Below are 16,169 nucleotides of genomic sequence, written 5' to 3' on the forward strand. Positions count from 1 at the left end.
TATCTACATTTCTAACAGGTAATATATACTGCATATAACATACATGTCCCGCATATATATTCCTAACAAGTTTATTTATAAATACAGTTAAGAACACCGTTTCTTGCTTCTGGCTTTTGATTTGCTGATATGGAGCTAGCGCAAGTGGTTCTGCCCATCGATTCCGCACCTTTATCTATAGTTGATTTAAGTATCCACGCGAAATTGCTACGGAAATATTTCTGGCACGGCAAACACCTCGAGAGCAAGAAATTTCCTTGAGGAAAGCTGAAATGCCGGAAAGACATACGCTTTGGGGATGCGTGTCTACGAGACTGGGCATGCACATCTCATGTCTTTTGTAGTAATGTTTAAAGCGACTTCAGAGCCAGAAGTTGTGAGGCACCTGAAGCCAAGAATCGCTCAATAAATGTTTATGCCGGATCCTGCGTTTGAATGCTACCTCTACAACCAACCTACTAGTTACTGAATGCCTTGAAGTTCATTACATGAGTGTATGGTTTTGTTTTTTTTTTATGTAACAGGTAAATTTCAATTTATACTGTTTGTTCTACTCAGATCAATAGGCTCTCAGGACGATTCCATTTAAATAGTCGCTTCACCTTTTTTGCATTTGTATTTTTAACGACAAGTTTTATCACTTTCTATCTAAAAATTACGATAAGAGCTAACGTAGTGATGGGTTTTGAAAAGAAAAAAAGTATTAAATGACTAGCTTTAGCTCCGAATCTTCTTGCTCTGTTGTTTTCAAATTGTAGACACGCCGATCAGCCGGACCGATTATTGCAACTCACAAAATCTTGGGCCAGCCGAAGGGAATCAGCTTCCACTTAGGAAACGTATGTGTGTTAAAAGTTTTATATGCCCAGCGGACGCCAATGCAATAGAGAACTGAGCACCAAGATCTTAGAAGTGCCTATCTTGGCCAGTTTGTATATATCATATCTATAATAGTTCTATTTTCAATTGTTAATATTGGGGTAGATAAGGCCGTATGCGTGCCTGGAGAGAGCAAACCCTATTCTTTTTAATTAGCCATTATGTCGTTGAAAAGACTAAAAGCACCCGTTCTGATCTGTTATAAAAACTAAAAAAAAACATTGCAGTAGTTGTAGTCAATGTCGTGATGGCCCGTTTGTAACACGCTTACTATAATTGACGAAATATTTTAGTAGGCCGCTTTTGTGATAGATACATACGTATCTTTTTTTACGTACGAAAATGATTTTGTTCGATATTGATGTGGATGCGGGCCGTTATTTTGTGAGCCAGCACCCAGGTCCTTCATAACATACATATTGGCCTGGTATGATTCGCAAATTACGTTACTTAGTAATTATTTTCACGGCACCCATTTAGGACAAATTTCATGCCGACGCGCATTCTAATAATGTAACGCTGTGAGTATATTTTCATAAGTAAGGTTTTGGTGAAAAAGCTTCTGTACGGATATACGGATCCGAAGACAAACTAGACTATGCACAGCTGGTTTTTGATACTAGCACCACTACCGTTTTGGTGATCCCAAGGACACATAAGCTAATGAGCTAATATTTGGAATAAAGTTGCAATATTTATATATACGTGTTGTACGTTGAAAGTTTCTACTAATTCTCAATAGAATAAATTTTTGTCCGACAAACTTGGGGGTGGAATTTCGTCTGCTAGATGAGTCGCCACTAGCGTCGAGATTTTCATAATGAAAAGCACTTTTTCTATGCATTAGGTCTGCTCGATTACTTTTAATGGCTCGTTGTAGTCCTATAAGTTGTTGACAGTAGATGTCCGAATCAATCGTTTCGCTAGGCGATAGTAATTTAAATGTTAATCTAACTAACAGTCTTTGCTACAGATTGTCGGGCACATTTTTTTTTCTCTATTTGCTTATTGTTATTATCGTAAGTGATCAATTAATCACCATCCAAGATTAACCATGTTAAGAACAGCTTGATTTCGTGGCGTTTCTATAGAATTCTGCAACTTAAACACGATCGAGTTAAAGAATTTACCTCGATTCGTGTGCCACTAAAACATCAAGTTTTTCGAATCTGTCAAAACCGTTTGTTGATGGATATTTTGTTCCTTGGTACATGTGAGCCTCGCTAACCTTCAGTAGTTTCGTCAACTCATTGGTTTACTAGTCTACCACATCTTTCACATCGAGACGTTTAGAACACATTTTACACACCGATAACACATTTTAACCATAAAGAGCACATATTTTTATATAAGCCTAGGCGTTTCTTTCCTTTCGCCCACCTTCAAAGTCTCTCTAACTCTATCTAAAATCTGAATAAAGGCATTCCAATAATTTTGGTGCGTCCTCTACTACCAAATCTCAGGTTTCGAATGACACTAACTGCGACTCGTGATGCACGAGATATAAAGCCATCTAATACGATTAAAAAGATATCTAACGGTTAACATTTTTTTTCAACAACCCACTTTCGGCTCAATAAATTTTCTGACGAAACCTCGATTGGGATCAACTGAATCGAAATTGAACAACCCGTGCGTGTCACTTTGCATGTTGCTAGCGGTTTCCGAGAGGTCGCAGTACAAACGCCATCAACTCGCTACTTACTGACGCCCTCTTCGACTGCTTTATGCCTCGAAGCGTGGAACGAGTGAGAGTATCTAAAGTGTATACTCAATTGTCGTGCCTTTAAGAAGTATCCTTGCATGACGAAGCAAGCAAGGTCCTTTCATGTATCCCATCGATATGTAACATTAACATTTCTCTTATTGCTTTAAATTTTACACTCACTTAAATGCTCGATATATCCATATATGATATTATAATGCAATAACAGGTACAATTACGCACGTACCTGAATAAGCTACACTTATTGTGTAGCAAGCGACTGTTTTTTACGTCGATCAAGGCCGAATTCGTGGTGACCACTCCATTTTTTGAGAGAAAATTTTAGTTTCAGATAAGCCACTTCTTTTAATAAATTTAGCACATGCATACGGACTATTTATATGGCACCATTATTTCACGCTCGACCTAAAAATTTAAGTGCGACTATAATGATACTATAAGATATGCCATGTAACTTTATAGTCTGAATTAGCACGGATTCGGGGCATAAACGCCGCACTAGTGAGAATACACGTAATCTATATACCAATTGGGGCCTATTTAGATAGAAACTACATCCAACTATTATCGAATGCATTCCAATGCACCGAATAGTGCTTTCAAAATACAAAACAAATTAAGGCATTTAATTAAACGTCCTACGCCTTTCTAGCTCGTCTTGAGTTCTTTACTAATCATGTCAAATACTTATTTGACATATTCGTTGTCATATATATACATATGTGCGGCCTATTTATTAGAAAATAACACTATGCGAGATATATATACATACGTTAAAATAAAAATACATCAATAAAATAATAGGATGTCTAATAAAAATTATTATATATTTATTTCATTCCTATCAAAATAGTAATGTCAAAATATTCTAAACATAAATTGTCACAAATGGTTTCTCTCTCTCCCTTTCGCTGTCGCTCTCTCTATATATACAGGTATATCTATCTGTTACTCGTTAGCGCGGACAGATTGGACCGATTCTCTTACGGTCGGTGTGATTTTACCTTGGTCATAGCAGTACGGAACAGGGACCCGATCCGGTAATTTATTTTACCCTTAGAGAAAGAAGTTTGGTTTCTACCTATTTTTCATTTCCAGTGCTTGAAAACAAAGCTGCAGCACCGTCTTAAAGCATCGTCCGCCCTAATATATCACAAAATGTAGAACTTCCCCCTCATCTCATGTATAGCGTTACGCTTAAGCGCTGCGTTCGTGTATCCGAACTTCGTGACGTAAAAACGGTGCTGTGCTTAGGCGCCTCGCACTCTTTGCCTTTGCCTTTTGTTCGCCTCGGCTGATTCCGACAGATTATTCTTGCGGACAACTGCGAGCGAGTTGCCACGTTTAAACTGTCTACCCACCTGCATCGCAATGAAGAGGCACTGCTGGTAAAAGGCCGCTGCTTTTAGTAACCTGGCCGCGAACAGAGCACGGGAAATCCGGCAGCAAGCGCCCAAGCCTCTCATCATAGCCTGCCCAGCCATGTTCGGAGCCATAAGCCTACCAATACTTTCCAGTAGTCAACGTCCGGAGCACCATTTCGATCCTTGCCGACTGGAAGGGCTTTCAAACTCCAAAAGACACGCAGCCCCTAACGTAGCCGGCAATAATCGCCGACCGCACCACGGTTGCAAACATACAATTATAAACTCGAAAAAAAAGCACAACGCGGACAATTATTCGTGGACTTATTTACATGCGCAACCAACCCCCACGGTCAAGACATCTATCATGCCCTCCGTGCTGTCAACTAACGGTCCGTCCAACGAAGCAGGAACCAGAAAACCTTCCGTCGGCAAGTGTCCCAATGGACAAGGTGTATCGGAGCTGTAAAACCCTATTGTTTAAAAGAGAGAAGGTACAGTTTTGTTGCATTGAAAGTAAAGAAGATGACATCAATGTGCCCACGGCACGTTACGCAGAACCAAGATGCCTACCGCCAGGACCTCTCGTGCGACCTGCAGACAATACAACGCACTATTTCAGATGACCTCGTTCTGCCTGAATAGACAATGGCATCCTTTTAAAGATGCGCACAATTCTTCTTTATTTATACATACAGCCTTCTATTACTAGGCCCACTAGCGCCAATATATTACGAGTCATGTCAATTTCTTTAAATTTCTCTTCCGGACTCGTAAGGTTGCCATCAAACGCCGACTGCACGTTATGAACCGTCCTGAATTTTGCATCATTGTTGAAATGCTTGAGGTTGTGCCCTAACGGGCGAATTTTGATATTTGTTACTTCACCACAACAAAGGCGAGCATTTGTTGCGTACAATGATACGAGGTTTGCGTACGACGACCAGCAAGCTCGCACAGCCGCACGTATAACGCACCAGTAGCTATTGTATAAGATATCGCGCCTATACTGAGGGCGCTTGGATGAATCTTTACCATAACATAACGATACCGAGATACTAACGATAATTGGCCTATGCCATTTCGAAATCTCATGGACTCTACGGCAGTGTTCAGTGTATGCTCCTGTTTCCGCTTGTTGACGACAGTTACTACTTTTAGCCATGGACCTACAGCTACAACTTAAAAAAATAATCGCATTTCGCTACTACGTGTATTTTAAGTCGGATTAATACCTTCCTGTACCAACAGTATTTCATCCACATAGCGATGAAGATTGAATCAGCAAAACTTGCACTATTTAATGAGTCACAACAGTATATAAGGACACCACTGATGCAATCGCGACCTTTACCACCTTTGAAACGTAGCTTGTAAGGCATCTCTTGCATATTAACATATTAAGGTAGTGCGTCCAGCAGGTGACCATTCTGAAGCAAACGGTCAAAGATCTACTGCATTATTGATTCCAGACAATATACTTACTTCATTGAGTACAGCAAAGTCTGCAATCGTTGGTTTCAAGTGTGCTCAGCTGTGTTGCACAAAAAACTGCGTAAACTTTGTTGCAGACGAAGCTATTATGTTTATCAGCATCATAGCATAAGAACTACCCGTTATTCGACATTACCTCTATTATAGATTTAGGTATAAAAAAGAACTGTTTTTATCAGCAAAATACGTGCTCCCTTTTATTCGGTAGAGTGTGATGTTAATCTGAGCGGAATACTCATTTTTGGTGATGTGCTTGATACCCGTTGAGAACCTGCTAAAGGTTTATATTGAAGTTTTTTCAAGCTCTACAAAGCTGGGCATTGATTTCAGAAAACTTCGATTCTTCACATTCTCACGATTTAAAGTTATGATTTTTGCCAAGATTATTCGTAATTTATGGTATATGAACCACCTTAGTTCAGTTTTTTTGAGTTCGCGAATATTTTTTTGCCCAGTTTCTGTGACGTTATACTAATTTAATTAAATTGTAAAATGGTTAATAGAATCTTCACTGGCGCACTTTCGGTCCATGGGTTTATGTTCAAGGATTTACTGGATTGGAAAAATTCGTCGTGTGACAGTATTCTTAATGATCTTTTGAGCAAGTTTTTAATACATGTCAGTAAAGCGGTTGATACAGCACACATTTTAAAACTTCTTCGAATATGATCTGAGAGATCTTAGAGGAACATCAAATTATTGAAGATACTTTTTTTATGTAGCATAACTTTTTATGGCTTTTATTAACGCCACTCGATAGATCTCGACGAGTTAAGCATAAATTTAATACATCCTCGTTTTCTTAATACGCACATTTCGACATAAAAAGGGCCAAAAACTCAGTTTGGTAACGGTTCGCTAAAATGACTAAGGTCGAAATTTTCTGAATAAAGGTTTACGTACGGGACTCCTTGACAGAAATAAAAACCTCCTGGTCAACTGTGCCATTATGTGCTATACCTATCAAAAGTCCACTTGGTGTTGCTGTCTCAAGTGAATGCCGCCTATTCAACTGATTGCTCTTGGTTATCACTGCTAGCGACCATGCACACTCAGTCATTAAGAACCTATGCTGCTGTTTGGGCAGTACGTCCTTAGGTAGCCGGTTTAGTTAGGCTGTTTGACACCTGTCGCTGCACTTACTAAATGTATCTGCGATTTTTGCGGCAGTGACTATTCGTAAGTTAATTTTCAAACACGGCTCACAGTAATGTATTTATATATCCCTGAGGCGTTCTAAAATGAAGAAGTGGCAACTTTACAGTATCTCTGTAAAAGGTTATTTTTGTTAATTTATAGATTTGCTGAATACAATGCTTTTCATGTCTTTTCACGTCCTCTACGAGTTCCAACAACACACTTCTGGTAAATCTGTATTGAAAAAAACCAAACAAATCAAATTGGTTGAGGTTGAATTGATTCACCGAAGCTACGTGGCTCAGGCTAGGAGCCATGCAAAATAAATCCGTCGACAATCGAGAGTTGATAAAGGAAGAAAAACTGGTTAAGTGGGCAGGCCCACCGCAACAGAATAACTGTTGGTGTATACGCAACGGTATATTTTCGGTTTACACGAAGGCTGAGCGTAAAATCACTAAATCAACTCAGTCATCAGAAATCACCACAGGCGGATAACGCATTAGTAATGCCAGACGGGTATCATATTTTGTTTGCATGAAACTGTAAGTAGCGCGTAATTGCGTGTCCAGTGATATAACAGCGTACTATGTACGTATATTTGCCGGATGAGTACGCCGTAATAGGCGCGTACAATTGGGTCTTCTGTCTTTAAACCCAGCTTTCTGTGAAGGCAGTAAACGGGCACTGAGGACAGCTGCGGTCGCAGAACGGATGCTCTAACGGTGAATTTCCGGATTAGAAAGCATCGTACTTCGCTTCTCCTCGCACGCCTGCACAAGTCGCAGCCACATATATAAGCGCGGACTTTTATTCTCTTGCCGGGGACATGCCATGTCATACCCGGCGTACGATTTTCTTTGCGCCCGCGTAGATATGATAACCCCGATAACCTGACCGCTTTCTGCAAAACTAATCGCAGTTCCCTGAATGTGTGTGTATCTTCCCAGCATTCCTACTACCGCCGCCCATCGAAGACATAGACTGGTAGATGCACTAACTATTGATTCTATTTTAAGGGAAGGCATGACCTTCGAACCTCAGTGCTTGCACAGCTCGAGTCTGCCATTCTGGTTTGCCGTGCCTTGACAAGCAAACCTGCAGGCACTGTGCGTTGATATGCCCTTCCAGTCACCAACAAGTGTTTCGTTCGCGCGGTACGCTTCCGAGAGCGGGTCTTGGGCTTTCCAATGTATAATCTCAGGCCATTCCAACTAACTCGGCGTTGGAACTGACCCGCTAGTGTGACAAAGATAACAGCAATCGACTTCTCTTTCTCAACCGACGGCTCTTCTAGGACATAAAAATGAAACCACACTTTCTAGTTTGGACGTAATTTACTGCCGCACTTCCGGGCATAATGTGGTCGGTAGACCGTTTTCAGTGCTCACCTAGGCACGCACGCAAACTTTTAAAAGTTATTTCCAGTGACGCTGTCTAACCACCCATACATGTTTGGTCACCAACATATCCATACCGCCAGCCATATCACGCTGCCACTGAACGAAGCGAACTGGCTTGGTTTTACCATTTATCGTTTGACGGCAGGACGGTGGAGCGACGCACAGCCATTCGTTCTATAGTTACATATACCTATGTTTATTCAAGTATTTTTATCATAACAATATATCCGTTACCTTACATACATCATTTTATATGTAATTAGTTATTAATTTATTTATGTGTAACCTATATATAGTACTAATGTATCATTAGTCAACTTATAGAAACAAGTAATATCCAATATCGGTAACGTTAAAAAGCAATAGCAAACCAAATTGCAGTAGCAAATCGAAGAACCATAACGATATTAATGCAAGTTATAAAATCCCTAATTTTAGGCTTGTAGGAACATCTGCTCTGTGGTATCTTTTCAACTATAGTGCAAAATGTAAAATGTCGGCGTATCTGTTTATGTAAGGCAAGGCTGATATGCCGCGGCTTCAATCAACGTTTGAACCATTCTCATTATGCGATATCGATCTGTTATAGGTAAACACGAATATTACTTACCTAACATTTCAGGCTTTTGGCGAGCCTTCTTGCCCTCGCCAGCAGGCCATGACAACGCTGCTATGCTTTGTCGAAATAAAAACAAAGGAATTTAATCATATCTAACGTGTTTGTTTTAGAAAATTGCCGGTGCGCATAAGGAGGTGCGAGGGTTTTATGTGTTCACTCAGTTTAATATGATGACAGATTATATTGCCACTTCCCAGCAACTTTCTATAATATTATTATCTTAGTCATTATTTAGTGAATTGGATACAAGGAAATGTTTGTCCTCTACAACATTATATTTCTATATTCCTATTCAGTCCCCACAAACTGACATTGTTTGTGTCATCTTTTAATTTGAAAAAAACATTTTATATGTATATATGTGGGTTGTACAGTCTTTCTTTAAAACAATAAGCCTTTTACCTGCTTGACGATATAGTATGCTTTTCAAACCTTCGCATATGGCTATTACAATTTGATGGAACAATATTTCTCAAGTTCTCTGTTTATGGGTGTAAGTAATGGTCTCTTTTACTTTGCCGTTTCATAGAAATTTCCGGTAGTTACTCTCAGACAATTAGCTAGGCGGTTACTTAAATAATCGTAGTGATCAATTTTATTACAAAAAAAATAATCGCTTCATTCATAAAAAAATTCCAAACTCATGTAGCTTTTGCTGAACAAAAACAAATGCTTACGGTATAATTTAATGAAGAGTATTTGTGTGTCCAAAGCAAAACAATTATAGAGAAAAATAGATTACGGAAGAAAACCTTATCACGAATATTTTCATATTCCAGATTATAGTAACAGATTAACAGCTGTTTAAATTACGCAGGACAGGTTTTCATATTCATATATGTATATAAATATGTATGAGACAAACACCAATATGTGTAAGTACTTTTCCCATTGCCCAACACTATTTGTGAGTAACAATTTAGAAAGTTACGTAAGTATCAACATGTTATGCTTGTCCCTATGGTTCTTGCCATCATTGTTGGTTTAAAAATAATTCATTAAAAAGTAACAATCCTTCTAGTACTATGCAGGCATAGCTTTCCTAATCTTTAAATTTAGATCGCGCTTATGAAGTGCAATTATTTTTGACTCGACTTAAATCTAACGAATCGAACTCTTTCTTTTTTTATTATTAAAAAATATTCGTTTTGAATGATTTTTAGTAAAATGCAAATATATCTGATCGAACTAAGAGGTATTCATGCAGATTCAGTACCTTGATAAACAGTGAAAAACCTGCTTACGTTTTGTATTCTATACCTTCGTTCTAATTCTTCTCCCCTTGCCGGATCAGTCGGACATTGCTTAAGGTTAATGGCTGTTCTGTCTTCGATTTGTGCAGTTTTCCCGTTTCAAACCAGAGTTAAAAAGTTGCAGTATTTTATAAGCACAATAATAGTAGTGACGTGATGGCAGGGCACACATAAAACAAGGTGACGCAGGTCGTCTACAACGATCTGACAAATCGTTAATGGGCTACCTAAATAGCCACTTTTAGAGGTATATCAGAGTAGTTTGTTGAAATAGTTAAAGCCATATATACATTGTATAAATTGTAGATTTCTCTAGCATTGGAAGTACAAACTTGACATGAGTACGTATCATAAACATGGCTCGATTAGGTACAGGTTAACGCGTTCGTTTCATTGCAGAGTAACAACGACTCGTAAGCAGATTGTCGGATATCCATGTCTCTGTTATAAAAAAGAAATAAAATAAAAACTAAATCGTAAGAATTGTAGAAATAAGCCAGCATACAAAACAAATTTCTTGACAACCTCCGTTCAGTCACTTTTTTCTGCTTATTCAGAAAATCAGGGGATCAGTTCTGAGTCACTTCCGGAACACTGAGCCTTCAAGTAGTCCTAAGATCTCATGAGAGTTGATTCCATTCGTTAATCGCTCTGGTTTCAAAAATTCGATTGTAGTATTGGGTGCGTAGAATCGTATCCTTAACGCCATGGTGTTGATGACCCTGACATACCGTGCTTAACTCAGATGTATGTGTCTAAGGGTCAATATCGTGTACGCTCTTGTTTGCAAGTCTAAAATTAATTTTATTTGTCATAAAATTTGTTAATAATTGTTGTTGTAAGCGACCTTCTGCGTGCTTTCTTTTTTCATTCCAGAAAGATTTCAAAAATCAGTAGAATTAAAGTTAAAATTTTGTCGGTATTTGGGCAGTGTTTTTTCATGTATAAAATCACTTGGACCCTCTACATGCGTCCGCCCATACTAACTTCGCAGTAACTGGAAGTTTTGCTTACAAAGACTAAATAACACTCAAACATTCCCCTTTAATATAAAATTCTCATTACAGGAATGGCTGTTACGAGGTCTGAATAGCTATTCTATGAGACAGCAACACCCGTCTGGTATCTCACATAAGACCTTAATGCTGCATAAGGCCATTATAAATTCATAGAAATAATAACAGTAGTAATTTTAGGGGGGGGGAGGGGGGTAAAGAGCCAAGCTTAATGACTACGAGTCACGTAACCCTTTTGTATTCAGCAATAATCGCTAAATCAAAGTCTTACTTTCTAATATATCTGCATGTGTGAAACTAACTTAGTCATACTTTATTCTGGTGGTTGCAAGGGATTTCTTATCCTAATAAAACCTTTGTGAAAACCTGGTCTTAAAGCATGGGAATATTCGTTACATATTTTATGGTATCGGAATACAATATTCTAACTCTATCCTACTTTTCCGTAAAAATATTAGGATAATTATGTCATTAACTGTTCTCGGGAAATATCATAGCAGCCATCTACATATTTTGATGACATCAGAGGGTGATAAAGATTAACTTCACTGAACTCTCTACATTACTTGCCTATCAAATATTTTTTTAGCATTATTATTATTGTATTTTTTGAATAAGTACAACGATGATAACAACCGTAATCACTTATGTCAGCTTGCGATTTTTTAAAGAAGACATAATCGAACCATTCTGTCCTATCTGTTCAGCATTAAGTAAGCTCATCTTAACTAAGTAGCTTTGAGTCGGCTACACTTTTTATAATATTTGTATGCACGAAATATCACATGAGCATCGTTGAGAATATATTTCTGTTATCTGTATTAAGAAAGAGAAAAAGGACTCGGAAGTTATCGGTTAGAAAAGATAATCCGGGGACCGAATAGACAGCTGAACAGGCGACATCCTTGCCTGTTGTCACTATAAGAATATAGAAGTGCGGATTCGGTTGCTTATATTGACCGTTTAAATAAACTTGAGTAAATTGGAGAAAAAACATAATCGTCTATATATGGTAGTAAGAAGACTCAACCTGGGAACATGTACCTGAAATACTTCCTATATGGAGTATAGGACGGTCCCGCGCGTTACAATATTAGGGCGGATGGCGATAAGAGTTGTAGGTAGCGAAGTAAACGACTGTAAAAGCGTTCAAAATCTTGAACAGATAAGTACCCAGTAAGCATGCACCCCATTCAAAGTGGAGAATATATAAATAAAAGTTGGAAAACAGGATCCCGTGTTATATCACTGAAAGCTTGTCGAAGACATAACAACAGAAGAGTAGATGAAAAGTTGGTATGTAAGTGCAAAATCGAAAAATATTAATTTTTAGAGGGCTGGCTCCCAGTACGAAACGAAGTGTAGTTTCAAAACAATATTACCAGATGCCTTTAAGTTTGGTAAATAAACATACTAGCCTTGTGTCATCATGGGGACAGTAACGCAAACGCTAGGGAACAATTGGCAGAGTTGCAAACTACGGATCATATCAGCATGTTGTCGGATTACGCTACGTTTAATCCGACAGGATGTCGATAAAATTTGATTAAATGATTCATAATATACCGTTTTAAAATATTATTCTACGTTATTTAATTAATTATGTATAATGTGATTTCTATTTGAAATTTTATTAACAAATTATTTTCCTCCATAGGCCCTACTGTGAGTTGTTTGTTGGGCCTTTTATATACCTGCAGTATTTTAGTGATCCCATGCTGCTATTGAAACTAAAAAAATTCTCTACCAGACTATTGTCGCAAATGGTTGAAATTTTAAACATTTTGAGATGATCATTGTTTACTAAAAACCTGTTATTAAAAAAGAAAAATTTACGTTTGACTCAAAATGTCAAAACCTATAGTAATATTGAGTTATATAGTCAACTTGCTTTTTGTCAGATAGCTCGCCACTGTTCGTTCGATTTCCAATGGATTTCCAACTATTAATATTGTCTCCTTTTTTATTGCAGGTGCAGCGATAGTTGTAGGTTTATTGAACACGATGTCGGCAGCGGCTGGCGGACCGCCCTCCGGCGGCGTAAACAGCATTACTGGCCTGTCGTCAGCAACGACAGCACGCATCAACTGCTCGTTGGACGGTCCATGGGAGCCAGCGCAAGTACCTGCACTCGTCGTAATGTCTATCATGTATGGCCTAGTCACCCTCTTCGCATTAGCCGGTAACGGACTTGTTTGTTACATAGTACTGGCATACCCACGTATGCGAACAGTTACGAATATGTTCATTGTGAATCTGGCCGTCGGCGACATTCTCATGGCCGTCTTCTGCATCCCCTTCTCGTTCGTTTCGAATTTTATCACCGAGCACTGGGTGTTCGGCTATTTTATGTGTATAGCAGTTGGATACTGCCAAGCTATTTCGGTAAGTAACAATAGGATTGGACATATGGACGGCTTAATTTCGAATTATGCATTAACCACGCGGCAAAATATTAAGCTGTATTGGTATTTACTTATAAGTAATTTATATCAAAAGGCGAACAGACTTCAAAAAACAAAACACTTTATTGCTATTAACAATAATGGTAATAATTAAAATTATCATTATTATTTCAAGACGTTATTGTTTACAGAAGAAACATATGTAGGAACGCAATTGCAGCCACCCTGCTTTGAGTTTTCTAAAGTGTTTGTGCAAGAAATAGCATTTATGCCAGATAATCTATAATGACTCGACAATGGTAATAAGTCTTTTATGGTAATTCGTTCTTAACTATCGGTCTGTGATTTGGCGGGAAATAATTTAGTAGAGCAAAAAAATTTTTCCAAAAAGCGAATGAATATTTTGAATTAATAGAATTAGGAAACGATTTCTCTGCCAGCAAAGGTAAAATAGGCCTTGAGCTCCCTGTATAATGATCGGATGAACATTTTCAGGAACACGTTAATCTGTGGTACTCCATTAGACAATTTAAGTTTACGAGTTGCTACACTATACCTCGCTTCTTAACCCGTAGAGTGATGTATATCTAACACGGAAGTACATACAAATCAGCAGACACTGACAGAGACATTAGAAACCATTCCAATTTTTGCCACGCAATGGAGTAATATTAACACTTATAAATTAAACTTCTGTTTTTTCCACTGAATCCTTCATATCAGAGTTAGTGACCCGTTTCCTATTTCGTCCTGGAAGCTTTTGCTTCGTCCTAAGCAACTCTCGGGCCTTTTGTATGTTTTTATTCTCGTTTGCTGTTTCGTTTCGCATCTCGTGCCATTAAATGCTAGCTCAAATATTATCTTCTGTACTACAGGTTAACTTTATATTGAGTTATTATACAAATTTTAGTTCACGTGCGACGCGGAATCTAGATTTAACTAGCTCAAAATGTGAGCCATTTACTCTCTTAGATACGTAATTGGTACAGTTTTATCGGATCAAAACACAGACTAGCTCAATATTGTCTGAGGCGTCACTTGTACTAACAATCTGTATTAAATGTAAAACTGTGGATCATTTATAAAGATAATGAGATGTAAATATATATGTAATTGTAGACGCAATGATGTATAATCGATACCGATGGTGTAAAGCTATGGTTGGATTTCCTTTGTACAATTCGCTAAATAAGTTAGTTTCCTAGCAGTAAAAAAAGTCTATACGCTATTAATTTCCTCTAACCCCGCCATTTCGTTGTGGTCAAAAAATGTGGTCAGACGACACCTGAGATCGAACTATCTTGAGATTTTATTGGAGTTTTGCACTTTTGAACAATTGAACACGTGGTCAATAAATAGTAAATCAATCAACAGAGTTGCTGCTACTTCGAAAATTTTAAACCGCCTGGAAGGTTGCGTTAAACGCTAAAGTACGCGTAGACAAAATGCTCTTTTGCTGTTCACGTACCCGAATCCTGGTCTATTCGAGAAATAATGTAGAGGTAGATATTTCTTATGTGAAAGCTAGGAAATTTACTGCTAATAAAAAGTAAAAATATGATTTTCTATTCACCAAATTAACCAAACATAACTTCATCAAATCACATTTAACTTCCTATTGTTTCATCACGGAAGTAGGTGTAAAATGTCCCAATCATCCAAAACAAAGTGACTTACATATCAGTAATGCAATTCTTTTGGAAGTTTATGAGGTTCGACATAAAGCTACATTTCATTTAAAGATATTCTATAGGTTAATATATTTCTGGCATAGCTAATAAACGGCATTCATCTAATAGTATAGACTTTGTAAAATTCTCCCGGGATTAAGTTACAAAGAAATTATTAAAACTGTTGGCTTTTTCGTGATCGTAGTTTTCAACGGTACCATTTTTTCCCATATTTGATATCGCTTCTTCGACGTCTAGTTCACGCATCTCGCGCAAGCTGATGAAACTACTCGAAATGTTCGGGGTAAAAACATTAGAAGCGTTAAAAACAATGGCTCTTTTTGTATTTCGTAGATGAGATCTTTTAAGCGAGCTTGAACTATTTGCTCTTATGGTTTTATCTATTGTATATTCCTTCGTTCTTGTTGTTTCGGTTCGTCACAGTAATTGGAAATACATTATTCAATAGCTAGGAACATTATCTGCTTCCTATGCCTAGTGGTATCGAAATAATCGTTTTTTTTCAGAAATTTCTACATACGTATTTTCGCTGTAGTATTAATTATCTTGAATCTAGTACCATCTGTTCTTATTTACAGTACCTTAGAGTTTAACAGTTTCAGAGACGATTTTTCTTCCTCTTGAGGGAATGTAATGCATACGTAGTCAGTAATATTGTTTTTGTGGAACTGTACAATCGGTAATTTTTCAGTTAGTAATCTGTATTAAAATTTACCTTTTATTAAGGAGAGCTTTACTTATCATAGGTAGGTTTCGCTTGACTCTATAATTTTGTAGAAAACGTCCTTCAATGTCGCAAAAACATTTTTTAGGTTTATTTTCACAAAAGTTAACATAGTGCGGCATTTTCAGCCGTGAGCCGTTGCGGTTGAAGGATCGGACGATTCATATCTCAAAGAGGGGCTACGTTTAAAGCCAACTTACTGTTGACAAGTACTGTAGAAAAGTGCAGGCAGCACAGATGAGGTCATTTTCATTCGGTATTTAACTGCATTGCATGTGGTGCGAATATGAATCACAAAGTCCGGTAGAGCCTTAATCCAGCCATGATTCTAAATTCTAATTCTAGAATCAGTCGTTAAGAAATTTGCCATGTTTTTTTTAACTATGCTTACGATACCAAATTTCTGTCAGCAAGGTTCTACAAATCAGTGTTACTAATGAAACTGTTATTAATACTGC

At 37.8% G+C, this 16,169-nt stretch overlaps 1 protein-coding gene across 8 annotated transcripts in view; it reads left to right on the plus strand.

Annotated features, from left to right (window-relative positions):
* Positions 1-16,169, plus strand: part of LOC111263465 (RYamide receptor) — a 154,247-nt gene that overhangs the window by 123,957 nt on the left and 14,121 nt on the right. For 7 of the 8 annotated variants that reach the window (XM_086969631.1, XM_086969629.1, XM_086969628.1 and 4 more), the window contains one exon: positions 12,864-13,276. In XM_086969631.1, coding sequence (XP_086825757.1) covers positions 12,896-13,276 — 381 coding nt within the window. In that variant the 5' untranslated portion in view covers positions 12,864-12,895. Of the gene's footprint in view, positions 1-758; positions 842-12,863; positions 13,277-16,169 lie in introns of those variants that run through there. The other variant, XR_015312306.1, reaches the window with a different exon arrangement.

Source organism: Varroa jacobsoni, unplaced genomic scaffold, assembly GCF_002532875.2.
Source record: "Varroa jacobsoni isolate VJ856 unplaced genomic scaffold, vjacob_1.0 scaffold_767, whole genome shotgun sequence".
In the NCBI taxonomy this organism is placed as follows: Eukaryota; Metazoa; Arthropoda; class Arachnida; order Mesostigmata; family Varroidae; genus Varroa; species Varroa jacobsoni.